This window comes from Paralichthys olivaceus, chromosome 11, assembly GCF_024713975.1.
Source record: "Paralichthys olivaceus isolate ysfri-2021 chromosome 11, ASM2471397v2, whole genome shotgun sequence".
Lineage (NCBI taxonomy): Eukaryota > Metazoa > Chordata > Actinopteri > Pleuronectiformes > Paralichthyidae > Paralichthys > Paralichthys olivaceus.
This window is the reverse complement of record NC_091103.1, coordinates 5,862,630-5,880,434: the sequence shown is the minus strand read 5'-3', so window position 1 is coordinate 5,880,434 and position 17,805 is coordinate 5,862,630. Positions and strand designations below refer to the sequence as shown.

Below are 17,805 nucleotides of genomic sequence, written 5' to 3'. Positions count from 1 at the left end.
GATGCCAGTTAACAAAATTCCTCAAGCTGCTTTACCCCAGTGCCACACATCGCTAAAGGTCATGGCATTTAAATCCCAGCTCAGGACCAAATAAGAAAACACTACAATCTCATTTGAGCAGTTTTCCTCTGCTGGTTAAACACTCAAAAGGTAAAATAGTGTGTTGTATTTCAGCTTAAGATGTTAAAAGTCCTTTCGTCCGAGTCCGTCATGTTTGGCCAAACAGCCGGAACGTCTCATAAGAAGTTAATGCGTCGACCTCCCTCCATTCACAAACAGGGGTTATCGCATGCCATTTACTGAGGGTTGTTAGAAGCCAATGAAGGTGTTTGCCTTTAAAAATTGGGGTCACTCGGAGTGGAGTGCAGGCCTTCACTTTGTCTGTGCGTGCGTGTGTGTGCATGTGTTTGCTGACTTTTTGTTTTTAAGCACACATCCCATTAGCGGTTGTGTGAAGCCTGAAGGCTGGGGCATAGATGAGCACTGCGCGGTTCAATCAAAATGTCAAAAGGACAAATCTTCTCATTGGGTGTGTGTTGTTACCACAGAGACGTAAAGACTTTTAGCACAGAGAGCAACTCTGAGAAGTTTTACTCTCTGACTCCATCTGCCAAGTGAAATGATGCAGACAGATTTGAATGTGTGTGGTGCCATGTTTCCCTTATATCGATTATAAGATTAAATGTGTTTAGTGGTGGCCGTGCTGTGTTTCCCCTTGGAATCTCTGGAACTGGCTCATGTCCTTACTCCCGCCCTCCTCTTCACCCATCTTCGCTCTATGATAGGCCACATAAATTGCAAGAAGAGTGGCACATATCCATCCATTTTGCGATAATGACTAAGGAGCATGTCTCAAGCTGTCAGTACACGGGCCCCATGCCGTTAACTCGCCGTCAGCAATGTATTTCCTATCTGTGATTGCATGAGCTGCGGTTGTGGGTTTGGGGGGGGGGAGGGTTGGCGTTGACATGTAGGTGGCACTCCATCGAGAAAATGCAGCGATTACTGAAGGTGGACGCTCTTTTAATGTCCTCATCACTCCTGGCGAAAAAACCATTTCGTCCTACACACATACACACAGGCAGGGAGCCCGGTGATGGTTTGCGATGTCATTAACACCGTAGCTTGCCCACGCTGGCTGATGGAAAGATGCACTCCATCGTATTCTCTGGTGTCATCATAAAGGTCACCAGTGTGAAGATAACATCAGGATAAATTGTGATGTTCGGTTGTCTGCCATATGTTACATGTTGTGCTTCATTTTTTTGGGGCTGTAACGAGGCACTGCAGCTGGATCATGTTGCCCCCTGACAGTAGAAGGTTTTGGTTAATGCTGAGAGCAGAGCATTTAGATCAGCCTGACACTGCTAAGTAGTGATGGTGAGCAGCATCAAGGCGTCGAGGATTAAGAGGTCAAGAGGGCTCCTAAACTGCAAGACGACTGAATATGAAGCAGAGGACAAGTGCCTCCATGTCCAGTTTCCTCATTGGCTGTCAAGCATTGGGCTCGGGTCATGTTATACCCTGTATTACACATTTATCGGAATTGTGTACGTGTCCCAAGTTGGTGCGCCAGATTAGCTTTTTCCATCCACTTTCAATTTTTTCCTTTAGATTTTTTCTTTATTATAACACATTTTAATTTTTCTGGTGACAGAGATGATGGTTTTCTAAAAAAAAAGTTTTTGGATGTCTCGTTCTATAGCCAAATCTGAAATAAGCACCAGGGTGCTAATTGTCGCGTGTCTGCATCACAACATCTTCCACAAAATATGCCCAGAAGATCCATTTCGACAGGTTTATCTGTGTTTGGCAGAGCTTTGGCAGGGATGACGCATACACATCATGTTTTCCCCTTGAAATTCCTGTACAGCAGCATCAGCAAGCTATTCATTCTCAAAATGACATGGTTTGGCATTTAAAGTTGAGATCCAGCATCATTTTACCCCTCACTGTTGCAGCAAACTCATGCATATTTATCACGTCCTAATAGACTAATGGGCTCCTATCTCTCTTCCCCTGTAAATGATCTCCTCTGACTGTATCAGGGCCGTTAGCCATGCTTTCTGGGCTGACACTCATGAATATGCATCTCTGGAGTGGAGCATGTTTCCCCCAGGTCTCATTCACTTCTTGCTGCAACCCGGAGTCCTCAAGAAAATAATTGCTAAACAATCAAGTTTGGTCCATGAGCTTTCCCACAATATCTCTAAGCATTGTTGTACACTTCCTGTATGTTGCTGTTGTTATAGAAACCTCACAAAGTAACTCTGTTTGTCTTTGTTTTTGTCGACAAACCCTCACGTTCCAAATGTGTTTCTTTCAGTTGAATTTTAAGAGGATGTGAAGATTTCATACCATTTTTTTTGGTCAGTTTTATCAAGTTTAAATTTTCAATTCATTTTTGTAACACTAAAAATGGCAGTAGCTGAAACCTCAGACTACATGTGTTGCATTTATCAATTCAATACTGTCTTGTTGACAGTACCAATTTCCAAACAGGATGACAAACAAATCTGACTTTAATGTCACTATATTTTTAGCTATTTTAACTATAATTAGCTGCTAACTTGAGCTGTTTTCAGACATGAACTCCAGATAACATGTTGAAAATGGGGTCTGTAGATATCCAGACTTTGCCTGTCACATATGATGGTGCATCAGGAGACTGTCCAGGTCTGACACGTTCACAAAAACAGGGCAAAGTCTGCAAAATTCAGGTGAGGGGTGTTTCTGGGTAGAGCAAGAAGCAGGCAGGACATACATATAAATATTCCAATGTAGAAATCACACTGTTTTTGTTTACAGCACATCAACACTGGCATCAGCGCATGTCGCCAAATGCTCTCAAATCCTGTCGGGATTCCAAGTCGATCTTCTTTTTATCCTGAAATATTTGAATACATTTAGTTTTTTCATTTAGATTTTGAATTTTTCATGTGTTAGAAATGCCAACAACATTGTCCTGCTGTATTCTCTCATGAGCCCCTCTCGGACACTCGGTCCATTCCTTTTGCTAGGGCGCTGGCAGGAGAGGAGCAATTTGACCTGCGTTGTATGTGATCATCTATAGAGTCTTATAGATATATAGCCTACAAGACATTGTGACAGTTAATTGATTTGAGTACGACAACATCACACTAATTTAGTTGGTGCCATATTAGGATTCTTGTTTTCCCTCTTGCTCTTAACGCAAGTATATCAATATACACATGTTTATATGAATGATCTTTCCATGTAACCCCTGGAAACTGCACATACTCTCCATCTGCAACAAGTACAGCTGGTTGTTACTCACTCTTTAGAAGTGAGCTTGTACTTTCTAATCACATTTGAGGGAAAACAGACAATCAGGTTGTATGGAAATAATGAAAATCAAATCAAATGCAGCTGCATATCTGTCATAGTAGCAACAGATGTGTTCTTTTGGTGCTCTCTTTCAAAGACCATGAAGTCTTGTTTGGTTTTTTTGTCTGTTTGGGTTCTTTAGAAAGAACACATCTTCAGCACAGCCAAGAGCCTCTTACTGGCATTCAGTGAATAAGTATTTTTAGTGAAAGTAGTCTGTAACAATAGTTGTTCGATCAGCACGTACAAAGAGTTCTCTTTCTTTCCCTGCCTTTCGTTGAATGGAGATTGTTGCTCATGCCCTCCATTCGCCTTTAAATTTTGTATTGTGCTTTTTATGCCTTTGCGCCGGCCATGAACACGATTACGGAATTTCGTCAAATTTGGTAAAAGTGTTCAATTGGACTCAAGGATGACCTGATTAGATTTCGTGGGTCAAAGGTCAAGATGACGTCACAAGAACATGTTTTGGCCTCTTGAATGTGATATCTCAATGCTGCTTGAGGGAATTTCTTCAACGTTTGATCAGTAAACTTTTTAGATAATGTGATAACGTTTCAGTTGTCACAGTGACCTCATAGAAATCTGGGGGGAAAAGTCTGTACACAGAAACTGGTGTTAGTTTTCTTTAAGCAGTTAATTGTCAATCAATCAATTTGAACTTGAACTTTAAAAAGCAGACAAAATTAAATTCCAAACATATTTTTTAATTTAAAAAAAGCACTGAAAAGGACCTCAGGGTTTTTTCTTTCCTGCAACCATTTTTTTCCTCCTCCTCTTCTTTTTCTCTGTGAGATGTGAGAGAAATGGCAAGTTGGGTCGGCATGCTTTTGCACACAGCCCAGGGGGCCGTTAATCAATTAGGGCTCTTAATCTGGCCCTCAGCTCATGAACTTTGTTTTGACTCGGCCTTGGATACAGTTTTCTGCTGGCAGCACAGTAGTGGTCATTGATCAAGCATGGCAATGTGCTTTGAAACCTGCAGGGAACGTTTGAAAGAAGAAAACAGAAAGAGAGAAAGAGGTTGCAGGGGCGATTAGCATAATAAGGATGTGTTGAAGTAACCAAGGCTGGATGAGCTTTGCCAAGAACAGATTAAAATGTGCATGTACTGTTGGTGCTGTACACTGTAGTTGCCTGCATGTTCACTTTAGAATTCAATTGTTTACGGCTTTTTAAGGTAAACTGAAATTGAAGATGTGTATCTGCAGCGTGTCAAGACTGACACTTCTGTTGTAGCTGAAGTGTTTCACTGACATCTCACACTCTGCTTTCTGTCTCCACAGTGAATAAACACAAGCCGTGGATTGAGACATCATACCACGGGGTGATCACTGAAAACACAGACATCGTTCTGCTGGATCCTCCTCTGGTGGCCCTGGACAAAGATGCCCCCATCCCCTATGCAGGTATAGTACATCTCAAAACTGATGGTTGTGAACCAGAGCATGATCGTAGAGGCAGAGGTAAAGGCGGAATAACTTAGACCGAGTGAAGGCCGTTCACAATTATGGAGGTGTTAATCCGCTCAGGTAAGCATAGCTGCAGGATGTACTTACACAAGGGATTTAAACCATTTATGTGATGTGGTGTGATATCACCGTTAAGGAGCTTAAACTGGCTTCATGTAACATAACAGCTGCATCACAGCTTTTTTTTCATAGTGTTGCTGCTCTGCGCTGCAACCATTTAATCCAATGATTCCCAAGAAGCACACATAACATACAGGATTCATATTTCATATTTATTTGGGGTGGAAAGTGGAACAAATAAGACCCATGGTGGCTGAGGACACTGCAGAGGAGTCAAACCGGATTAGATTCTTCCCACTTTGTGACCATTCCAGCTCATCTAAAGGGTGCCAGCTCTTGTGGGAGGATGTTAGCTGGAGGCTGTTGGCGAGCACAAGCAGCCAATCTCCCGCTAGGCTGCTAATGTGGCCAAGGCCCTAGCATGGGGCTGCAACACAGGGCTGGAGCCCACTCACTGAGGCCCTCGAGCTGGGCTAGATCGATGGATGGATGGAGAGGAAGTGTGTGTGTGTGTGTGTGTGTGTGTGTGTGTGTGTGTGTGTGTGTGTGTGTGTGTGTGTGTGTGTGTGTGTGTGTGTGTGTGTGTGGCATGGCCTCAGGGAACTCACTATAATGGCCACCCTACAGGGAGAAACAGAGAAAATGATGAGACAGTAAGGAGGGTAGCTGGCTGACCAGCATATGTCCTCTGGCTTTCAATAGACTGACAGCCACACAACAAGAAAGTGCACACACACACACACAGCTGCTGGAAAACATGCACTTTCTTGGTTCTTTGAGGGTCGAGGTAGCTGTGACAGATTTTTTCACAAAATTAATAATAAACAAGGACATTAACTTCACCGCTCTGTCTTGCTGACTCAGTCATCTTTTCCTGCTGTATCTATCAGGTCTCATTGCCACTTCCCAAAGATTCACATGAGTGCACCTGTGCACTTTTTTGTGTATCATGTACGCCATTAACTCTCATGATCACAGGAGTGACTCAATGCCTGTCACAGCCTCAGAAACAGACACACTGATATCTGCCTGCCTAAGACACTAAAAACAAACAACTATGGTGTGTGTGTGTGTCTGTGAGTGTGTGAGAGAGAGAGAGAGAAGCAGAGAAGCAGCATGAGTCATCTTTATTTTCTAGTCTTTATTCTTCTGTTTGCACATGTAAAAATTAACCCCTTCTAAAAAAACATTACATTGTTTTTTTTTTAATTTCTGAGACACTCAACGATTATATAATGGTTTGATCTTGTCAGTCAATAGATACAATTCACATTGCACCAATCTGCCTCTTTTCTGCACCCCCCCCCCCCCCCCCAAACAGTGCTCTACTACTAGACAGGTGCAGTTGTCCAGTTATTAGCTGAGGTGAATCCTGCCCTCCTCCACCAAACTACTGGGACAGAGTGGCAGGGCCGTGCTCAGGTAGCCGTTAAGCCTCATTTATTAGGCCAGCCAGGTTTTTAATTACAAGTGATGTCTGACTCCCTGTGGTCATGCTGCTCAATTAGTGATGGCAAGAACAGTAAATACACAGATATTCATTTATTAGCTCATAAAATGACCACCTGCTTGAGCACATTAAACTGTACACATTTTAGCGAGGTGATTTTTATGCACATGTATGTCCGCCAAATATTTGAGAGTCGAATTGTTAATTTGCATAATTTTGAAACACACTTTTTCGTCTTTTTTAGCACCACACGATCCAGTTAAATTCAGCAGAAAAACACAAATAAGCCCACTTCATTTCCGTACTTGTCTTTCACATCACACCAAGCTTGTCCAGTAATCGTCTTGGACTGCTGAGCTGGGTGCAACCTTCACCACACTCACTGGTCTGGAACAACGGGAGATGTGGCACTGCTGAGCCTGACAGCTGGCTGTGGCTGACATCAGCCACCACTGCGTCACTACAGCAGCTCACGACTTCAAAATCACATAGACAGCGTGTCAGAGAGAGTGAAAAGCACAGGTTTAGATATACTTATTGTTTTATGCATGAATGCATGACTCTGTCTGACAAACTGCAGTTGTCTTGCTCTAAGAAACAAAAAAAATGCAAAAGGTAGGTGATGCATACAGCCATATGCTGGGAAATAAGATTATTGTGCAAATCTTCCAGCTACTATTTTTATTCATGAGTTGCACGTGTTTGAACATATCTTGTCAGAGGCATATGTGTCTAGTCTTTCACAATACATGACTGTATTCGTTCACAAGTGCCTGCAAGATGTCAGTCAGTCATCAACACTGAGTTTTTCCATTTCAGTGACATGTACTTGTCCCTCCAAATCTACTAGTAAGGCCAAGCTGATCTGTACTTAAAGACATTAGCACCAAATGTCTACTTTTGGTTCTAGCCTTTAGTTTCTCAAGTGAAGACTGAACTTGTTGTTCAAAGGGATGAAAGAACATGAAGACCAGACAGCTTTAAATGGGAGGAAAACATTTTTTAGCTGAGAAAAAAGAGGAATATTGATCAGAGCCATTTCACAAACACTAGGCAACGCCAATACAACAATTTGGAATCTTCTGAAAAGAAGGAAACTACTGTTTACTGTGAGCAGCAGACATTGAACAGGTCGAACAAGGACGACAACAGCAGCAGCTGATGACTGAACCATTATGAGAGCTGTGAAGAAAAACTGCAGTTAGCGACATCAGCATTGACTTCCTCAGGGGAGGGGTGAAGGTACCAGAATCCACTTATCAGCTGTTAGAATCCAAAGACCAGAGCTGAAAAAGAATTAGAGATCTTATATGAACTGATGAGACTATGAGTCGTCTGTACCAACTTGAAAGAAAAGACCCAAAAGAAACACATGCATCTTTTAGCCCTGTATTTAGTTTACTTCCGGGGCATAACCCTACACACTCTGGACTAAGCCTGTTCTGGAGCAGTGCCAGCCTGCCTTGGGCTAAAGTTGGGGTTATCTCACTTTGGATTGTGTCAGGACTATGCCAGTATGAAAGCCTGGGGCTAAGGGAGCTGTTAGCCCCAGGCTCAGTGCATTGTGAAAAGCCTAGACATAAATACCAGGAAATAAAAGCTGAAATTCTCAACTCATTTCTCATATTCATCTTTTGATCCTAAACCCAAATGTCTCTACTGTACAACAGAAACTGAAGTTATTTCCCTCGTTTTCCAATAGCTTTGCTGGAAAAATCCCAGAGTGATGATAGGCAATGGCCTTAAGTATATACAAACAAACCTGTAATCTTACACAGTGTGGACACTGGAAAATTGGACAAGAGCAGAACCCTAGATTAGGTTTAATGGTTATTGACCTCAAATTCCAGTGTCCAGTATGAAACGTCCATCCAACAGCCCAATTACCTCACACCAAAGCAGCAAGTGCTTGTTGAATGTTCAAACAGTCACCGACCAGGTGTGTGGAGCAGAGAAGCAAGATGGGGGTTTTAACTTGCTTCCCAAGCGTTCTATATTTATTCTTAACACAACTATTTCCATCACTTTTTGTTTTTGCTAAATGAATGCCCCCTAGACAGACTCTCCAAAAGCATATTTAAGCATTTTTTCCTTCCATATGTGATAGCAGGCTTTTCACCCTGAGTGTAAACATCACGGCCAGCTAAAGAATTTTGTGGACAGCATGATTGTCGCCTTCCAGGTTCAAATCCCAGCTCCTTGAGTCTGTATGTGTGCAGTTTGCATGTTCTCCCTGCGACTGTGTGGGTTTTCTCTGTCTACTCCCACAGTTCAAAGACAGGGTACGTTTACTGGAGATTCTAAATTGGTGTGAAGGAAAGTGTGACTGTTTGTTGGCCCTGCCTCTCACCCAATAGCAGCTGGTATTGACCCCCTCGACCTGTAGAAGATAAGCAGTAAAGATAATGGATAGATAGTTTTGTCAAACAAATAGCTCGGCATACAAACTGGATTGTTTCTAACGCTTTTACCTCATGAGGGTCACAGTTTTGATCCTGGATGTTGGTATTGGATATAAAGTATGTAAGTTGACAGTGAGAGATTGATGATGTGTAAATGCTAAGAACATTTGTAATTTACTTTGCCTTGTCAAGTGGCCTTGTTGGTTATAAAGCGGAAGCAGCTTTTGTAGGACACTAATACTGCACTGAATTGGCTTCTAAATTGAAAGGTGAGCAAGGTTAATGTGAAATGTTGTGCTGACTACTGTTATTTGACAAAGATTAGTTAGTTGTCAGTCACTTTTCTTTTATGTTGCCGGCAAGACACTGACACCCACACGTTCTCCTGGCATTACATACAATTCCTGTGTAAAACTGTCACTTTCACTGGTCCCCAGAGCCCTGCGGCTTTTGTTTGAACGCCACGCTAAAGTCTCACCAGTGACCCACGTATGCATTAGCTGCTCAATCTTTTCGCACAGGTAGGTAAGACAAGTTCATCAAACCTCTGTCTGCCACACACACACGCATTCATGCTGCATAAATCATGTCAAACCCTCTCTGTTGTCTCGGTTGTGTCGTATGCAGTTTGCCTTTTCTCCAACTCTGAATAAGGGAGCACTTACTTTTCATTTGTGTGTGTGCTCTGACTGGCTGCAGGAATCAGCCTGCTCCTGCTCTCGTCTGGTATCTGAGCAAACAATGTTTCTGAATTCTAATTTTACTGCATCGCAAAACTGCACCTCTCAAGGCATTAATAAAAATCAATTATCTCTGACCTTGGCTTTCTTCTGCGAATCCAACAGCTTCCCATTGCTCCAAACAGCAGGCGAAATCATATAGTCATTCACTGCTATAACACAAGGTAAATAGACATGAGTAAACATAGAGCCTGGCTAATCTGCTCTAATTAATTAGCTGCTCACTGCCTGTCTGATTGGGTAACAGATCTCAAGCTAATTATGAAAAGTATCTCATTAGCACAGTCACAGTAAGCCCAAGACAGTGGTTGGTGGGGAGGCATGAAAACTGCAATGTGGTTATTAGCAGGAGAGATTGGGAAGGGTTTCTATGAAAGGTAAAATAATATGTGTGTGTGACTGAGATGGAATTAATGTGTTAGAGACAGAAACTGAGAGGATAAAGGTTGAGGATACAGTCAGTGTCTCTCTTCATTTATTGTCTAACTACAAATTGAAGTCCATTTTAACACATGCATGTGTTGACAAGGCAAATCAAACAGTCTTACCTGTTGCTGTTAAACTGTCACAGTGTTTCAACAGTTCAATTCTCTCACATTCTCCATCGTGATCCCAGGAATGTTAAGTCAAAAATAAACTAATCCTTTGTCAGACTGTATAAATGGAAACTACAAGTCACTTTCACAGAGGCCTGTCACGACTGAAAAATACAGACATAAAATTAAAGACGGAGCTTTCTGATAGAAGACCCTTTATGCCTTTTAAAGCTCATGAAATGAGTTTTAAAGAAAAACTGGAGGGGCCAGGGGGCTGCTTTTAATAAGGCAACAGTTTTTTCAACAGGTAGCGCCGTCTCAATTCCCTCTAAATCCCCCACTTCAAAGCTGTTGCTTTAAACCATGATTAAAAAGTAACAGATTCAAATAATTTTGCAGGAAGATAGTCTACCTGAAAAAAGCTCTTGCCACCACAAGGCTGTCAGATTCCTCTAATCCATAGGTGCTATCTGTTCAGGCTTTCTTCCCACCGCAATCCAGCTCCTGCTTCCCTTATTAGCCATTTTGCTTGCATTCTGACCGAGAACAAGGACTCACTTTCTCCCCTCCTTCCAGCGGACTCGCATTCTTTTTTCATCTCGGCCCAAATCATTTCCACCTGCCAGCTTCCATTGCTTTCAAGGTTGAGAGTGACGTCCTCTCTCCTCCCCATGACTCAACCAGCCCACAGCAGTCACACAGTCGACAGCTCGTTCTTTTTGGAATATTTCAATTAAATGAGGGGACAATGGTAAACAAATCACAGATTAAATTTAAATGCTAACACAAAAATCATGTGGGGTCAAACTCAAGCACATTTTTAATCAGCTATAACGTTAATTCACACAAATATGTTTCAGATTTTGAGCTGAAGAGCACAGGCGGCATAATTACTGTCTTGCTTCTGGTATTCTGAGTGCTTTAGTCTTTGGCTTCAAGACAATGGAGCCATCACTCTGCTATTGTTCACACACTCATTTATTAATGAAGTACTGAAATACAATCTGCCTCCTCAATGAACCACACAGATGAGGGAAATAGTCTTTGTAATGAGATTTTTTTTTTCCCAGGCTTTTTAGCTTTTTGTCTTTTGATGAGTTACAGAACTGGCAGAGGGGAGCAAGTGGAGTCAGCGCCATGTCTACCTCCTTTGTTCTTTCAAAAGGAAGGGAAAAGGAACACATGTTAGGTTCTCTTGAATGTCATTAAGCAGAATTTCCAGTCAACTGCAGCCTCTTCCCACGGAGAAGCAGAGATGCTTGACTGATGATGTAGATGCTTTCTAACTGAGGCACTCGTTAGTGCTGAAAACAGGACAGGATCTGTGAGGCTCTGTCCTTGCGTGTAGTGTTTCTTCATCTCTAGTGCATTTACTCATGTTGATTTCTTCTTCTTCTTTTTCTGTGTTGGGTTTATTGGCGAGTGGCAACCACCATCAATTTGCATTACCTTCATCTACTGGATCTACTTCTTCTTCCTTAGTACCAGACCATATGCAATGGCTCACAACAACATTGCTGTTTTACAGTTCTAAGAATTCCCTTCAGAAGTTTAATTAGATGTTGCGTATCTAGTAATATATGTCCGATGTCATCTTAATTGATCACATTGAAAGCTTTTCAGTCTTCTCTTCTGCTGCTGAACTAAAAGTTATGTTAGCTAATGCCACAGATGGACAGAACAAGCTGCCACTGAGCTCAGAAACTTGGAGGTAGAGAGGCAAGTTCACTAACTAGATGGTCAGTGGTTTGATCCCTCTGTGTACTTGGGCGAGATACTGAACCCTTAATGACTTGTACTGTAAAGCACTTTGATTGGGGATGATGTATTACTCTGTCTTGAAAGATACAAATCTACCTAAACTCCAACCTATCAAAACTGCAGGGTGATGTTTTCTTTACAATGAACATGTCTGATGCCACCTGTGGCTCAAGCCAACAAGGTATATGAGAGTATGAAGAGTACAATAATGATTCAAGTGGAACCATTTAAAGTCTTTATGTTGCTTGTCACAGCATTTTGGGTTTAAAACTACCTAACACAAGCATGCTGTTTACATCAGCACATCTATCTGCATTTCTTTGTGTAACACATTGAAGTATCTCGTGTGTGGAAGATTGTGCAGAGTATGGTGAGGCCAATGATGCACGTGTGTGTGTGTTTGTTGATGATTAGTATTCAAGCGTCAAGGCATCCAATTAAAGTGCCAGCAAACTGTCATGAGTGCTCCTTCTGGGAGGCAAACATAAATCTGCTCTGAGTCGTCACACTCTGAAGGAGAAGGATGTTGTTTCAAAGTCTTCCCACTGAAGTTCCACTCTTGAAGAAGTACTCAACTAGACCCATCGTTCATTAGCAGTTTGTCAATATCACATCAATATCACTTGACACTACATCACTGCCAAACTTTAAAGAGTTCAACCCCGCTTTTGATATATAACTTAGGTTCCGAGGTCCTTCCTGTGCAACCTTGAATACTTTAGTTTTTAATTGCGGTATCTCTGATCTGGCGACCAGGCCTATCTCTAAATCATCCTGTCTGACTTTCAGTCCTCTTTCTGTCTGCGTTCTGACCAGGTCCTCCATTTCTCTTTAAAGTTCGACAGCTTCCTGTTGTCTCCTTAGCCACATGAGAGAGTGCGTCAGACAGAAAACAGCTTGTTTCATTTTATGACTTGGTAGTGAAGGACACAAAGGCATTTTCAAACTGAACCAAGGTTCATGTCTTTGTTACATTGTTAACATCATCATCATCATCATCATCACCTATGTCTACCTATAATGGACATTGATAGTTCTTTAGGGGTGTTGTCAATTTGGCTAATGTATTATCTGAGTTTTGGGAAAAGTGCATAAAAAAATTATAGTCTTTCTGTTTGAAGGAAAAGGAAAAGTACCTTTCCCACCTGTTATTTTTTGGTTCAGAGTACTATCAGATAATGTGGATAATCTACTGTGGATGCTTATTTCTACAGCTTTCAGCCAGAAGGAGATCTTGGATCATAGAATGTTTTGGCTATTATCACTATACATCCTAACCTGAGGAAGGTCCTGCTGGGATCAATCAAGTCCCAGGGTGTCCCATTGACAATCAAGTCTTGTAGACTAGCAGGTTTTAAGGCTTCTAGCATTTTCGCAGTCTTATAGAAATTATACTCTGTATTTTTTTCTTTGTACTTTGTATGACTTGTTTAATGGTATTTAGGGTAAATACCAGGATTAATCTTTAGCTTGTGATGTATTGTACTCCTGTAAGTGATCGGCATTGGTAGCTGTAGTCTGGAAAATCAGGATTGCAGTCCAGACCTCTTGATATATTCAAGACACAGTGGTAGTATCTATCTTCTTTTTCTTCTTTGTTTGGTTTATCGGCAGGTGGCAGCCAATGTCAAGGTGCATTACCGCCATCTACTGTGTTGGGACACAAATCCTAGGTTAATGGGTGGCGTGGACAGTGCAAGCCCCTATACCATGTCCCTGTTCCAAAAATCAATTAAATATATGGCCCCCATATATGGGACGTGTCTTTTTCTCTTATTCTCTATCTTGAAGCAGTGGTCAGACGTCTGACGGCCCAGACCAAAAAAGGTTAAAGCCCCTAAGACACATGAAAAACTTCAGTTGATTTGCTTTAGACACAAATACACATATAGGCTGTAGACTAGTGTCAGGAGATTGGTAAAATTCAAAGCTTTTACCACAGCAGCATATAGTCTCTCTCCTCCCCTTCATTTACCTTGGTAGTGATTTATTAATCCCTCACTCTTTCATTCCCGTTAGACTTTTATTGAATGGGTACAATCTTCATACAAGGGCAAGAAATTGTCTGTCACACTGAATAAATAAGCAGTGAACTGCCGTTACTGAACATCACCCAGCAGAGCATGGAGAAATAAAAGAAAATCTCTTTTTGATGGAAACATAACAGACAGTCAGAGCTTTAAATTTAATACTAATCCCGCACCCACATCCATGTGGTTAATTCCTGGATTGCATTGGACCTGTAGCTGTGTTCCACAGCACAGAGGTTATTAAAACATCATTCCTCCAAATGTCTCGCAGCTTTAATCACCTGACAGTGAGATCACCACAGACATCATCCGTTCCCTTCTCTATTATATATTGAATGGATAGTGCTAATTTTTCAGAGTGAGATGAGGTATTTGGAGATTTAGGCATCCACGTCTCCTGGGAATTTGCAGGGATGCTGGCAATCAGAGGCCTGCTTTAGCCTCATCAGACTCGGCTTCCTTCCTACGCTCTGGTGTTTTATCTTCTTTTCTATACATGTCATTATGACTAATATGATTTCCACATGTTCATTCAATTAACTGAGAGAAGGCTGGATGGGTGGGAGAGTAGAGGCCTGGGTGGGCGCACCAGGAGGAAAATAATTGCTTAAGAAAGTAAATACTGAATTATGACTAATTGCAAAACATCAAGAAACTTCCTTTAATAGAACGTGATTAAACAATCCTTCATCATAATTGCTGACATGTGGACAGACGGTGCTTTTGCATTAAATATGACTTTAGATAGCTTGTGGAGGTGGAAGTGGTATATGATGCAGGTTTTTACTTCCTGCATTATAATGAAATACACACACCAACTTGCTCAGTAATTGATGGAGGTCCTCGAGCAAATGTGAAAAAAAATGGATGTTTTAAATAAACAAAGATTATACAAAAACATGACAGCAAAACATTGCTGATAATTAATAGCCTTCGATCACCCGAGATGACAGATAATATCCATGAGGCTGCACATCAAGGTCACTTACCTGCAAGGAGAATACATTGAATGCATTAGGTTTAAATTACATGAGCTGGTATCGCATTTGGTCCCTGATCTCTCTCTGTCTCTCCCCCTCTCTCTCTCTCTCTCTCTCTCCTCTCTCACACACACACACACGCACATGCACATACACATACACATACCTCTGGCTGTACACAGTTGTAACGACAAATAACTCAATTAATTCTACATATATATATGTATGTATATTTATATGTGTGTGTGTACATGTGTATATATGTATACACACACATACAGTATATGTGTGTGTTTAATCCTCATGAAAAACAGTGTGTTGCTGTGGTAGCTGTCTTCAGACACTAATGCATGTTTGCTCCCAGTCTTCACAAACAATGACAGTAAATTTGTACTTTGCAGAGAAAACATCTTTTTCTAAACGTGGCTGAGTTTTGAGTGCAGATCAAAATATAATTATATGACTGAGAACAGCAAGAGCCCCTGGGGTGTGTGTGTGAGGGAGGGTCCAGCCCCACAGTCATACAGGTTTTAAAAGGTACAAACAAGACAGCATGAGCACTGAAGGGTCTGACTGAGATGGTGGTAATTGGGTATATAGAGAGAAAGAGGGATGAGGCAGAGAATGAAAATGACAAGAGCTCTTCCATCTGGTAAATATATATATTCTTGTAAATGGCATGTCGCAGGAGCCTACGGTGAGATGCTTGCAAAATTACTGAAAATTAAGTGTACAAGATTGGCCACCAAAATCCAATCTGTTTCCAGCCTTAGTCATTTTGTAAAGTTGACGACGCCTCGGAACTTGTGACAGTCCAATTAAGGACATTTGCATATCGGGAGGCTTAAATTATTGTCATCCGCTGGAGCATAAAATGGAGGTGCAACTCATGAGGAGATAGTGGTGATCTGTGCTCGTATAGACTATAGAGAAGTATGTGAGGGGGAAAAAGGAAAACAGTTGATCTTATAGTTTACATAGTGTAAATATTCCCTTTTCTCATTCCACCCAATCTGTCTTCATCCTATTGTCAACTGCTATTTTACTCTTCTACTACTTTCATCCCCTGTTCCATTTAATGTCTCTCTTTTGTCTGGAAGCTTCCTGTCTTTTCTTCCTCTTTAATCCCTCCAGCTCAACCTCTTGCTTTCTCAAGCCATACTTGGGCTTTGTTTGATGTTAAAATTTTATCGGTATGGGTGTGGATTGTAGTTATAAAATGCTCCATTACCAAGAGTAAAGGTAGATCTTTTTCAGCCTCACACGGTGTACTCATTCCAGGCTTTATCTGTCTCACTCTTCCCCTTATCCTTGCTCCGGGCATGTGTGTGGTGTTGGCCTTACGTCACGGAGGCACAGCCAACAGGAGGTAGAGCACACGTTAAGGTATCTGTCAGGTGAGAGACGAAGGCAAGCTCTTACTACATGACTGCAGGCTGTACGTACAGATCACAATGATACCTTTTTGTCTTTTCTTCTCCATCTGTTTCTCCTTGTGTTTGCATCAGCACCATTCTGCCCCGACATCCATCTTTTTTATTTATGTGTCACAGGGGTTTAAATTACATTTCAACAACTCACTCATGGCAGCTGAGTGTGTGAATCGTTGCGTTGAGGCTGTTTTAACTGCCTTAAAAGATATGTAGGAATATCACTGTAGAAATGACCCAGGAGTCCCACATGTTGTGCCCGTTACTGTTTTTAAAATGTGTAAGAGCCTCTGACCCAGCAACCTACGCAATACCTTTTTTTGTAAAAACTGCTCCAATTGAACATTGTGCATAAGTTTCTAACCTTTTTCTGGCATTTTCTTTGCAGGGAATTAGATCTCAAAAACTTTCTTGGTACCACCTGTAGTAAATGGTAACTGGAATATAGTGTTTTTCCCTCACTCACAGCACTTTATAGTACAAGTCACATTCACCCATTCAGACACACATTCATACAGCACTTCCATACACATCGCTTTTTCTATCCCACACTGCGGGCACAGCCGTCAGAGTCAATTTTCGGGTTCAGTATCTTGCCCAAGGTCACTTTGGCAGGCCGAGCTGGGGATCAATCCACCGACCTTCTGGTTAGCGGACGACACGCTCTGTCTCACAGTCGTAAAATAAAACAGGAGAAGTACAACATTTTCCACTCATTCTGTGCACCAAATCAGCATTTTTAATTCCTCTTTGTTGTAGTCAGCATACCAATGTGTACAAAAATACAACAAGGCAGCCTACTCTCAGATTCTATTTCAGTTTACTGTGAAGAGAAAACAGAACCAGAGGCGTCTTCTGCTGCTAACGTTAGTACTCCTGTTAACACTGCTTGGGACTGTTTTCAACACAAACCTGCAAAGCCTGGGGTTACAGCATAGGTCAAGCCGATAGAAGAAACTGGAGATGGGGGGCGGGGACACAGCAGGCAGGGACAGCTACTTTTCATCTGTTTACTTATTTTTGTTTTACATATTTGGTATTAATATGCATAATGGCAAATGAGAGTGAAACAAAGTGCTTTATAATTGTTGCTTCTGTTGTTTGTGGACATGTTAATAAAAGGGAGCTAAAGCCACAGAGAGAAGACGAGAGACAGTTAAAGTTGGAGGTTTGTGGGTCAGGTTCGGTTCAATAATACATATTTCTGGATGGCTGGATGGTGCCAATTGGCTCTTCGAGCCGGTCGGTGGCTACAGGTATTAAAAAACCCACTGACATATTGTATAATGATGATAGTATGTTCTTCAATATAAATTCGCAAAGAGAGAAAAAACACTTAACCATTTGTTTTACTGGGATCGTAAACATGCTTTTACTCTTTTAACAGTTCGGTTTGTAGCTTTTGAGGCAGTAGACCTGATGCAGTAGCCAATGATAGTCTCCTCCACACTATAAGTTATTTATGTCCACAGTGACTCACAGGTTGCTGCAAGTTTACTGCATCAAAGGTGAAGAAGAGTGCACGACCGCACAGTACTCGCCTTCAGGGGCACTGATGTTATCAATTTTCTGCTTCATCACATGCCCATTATTTTA

General features: G+C 41.6%; 1 protein-coding gene across 1 annotated transcript in view; it reads left to right on the top strand.

Annotated features, from left to right (window-relative positions):
• Positions 1-17,805, top strand: part of LOC109634392 (calsyntenin-2) — a 224,949-nt gene that overhangs the window by 79,329 nt on the left and 127,815 nt on the right. Inside the window, exon 2 of the mRNA XM_020094859.2 lies at positions 4,635-4,757. Within this exon, the coding sequence (XP_019950418.2) occupies positions 4,635-4,757 (123 nt within the window). The remainder of the gene's footprint in view (positions 1-4,634; positions 4,758-17,805) is intronic.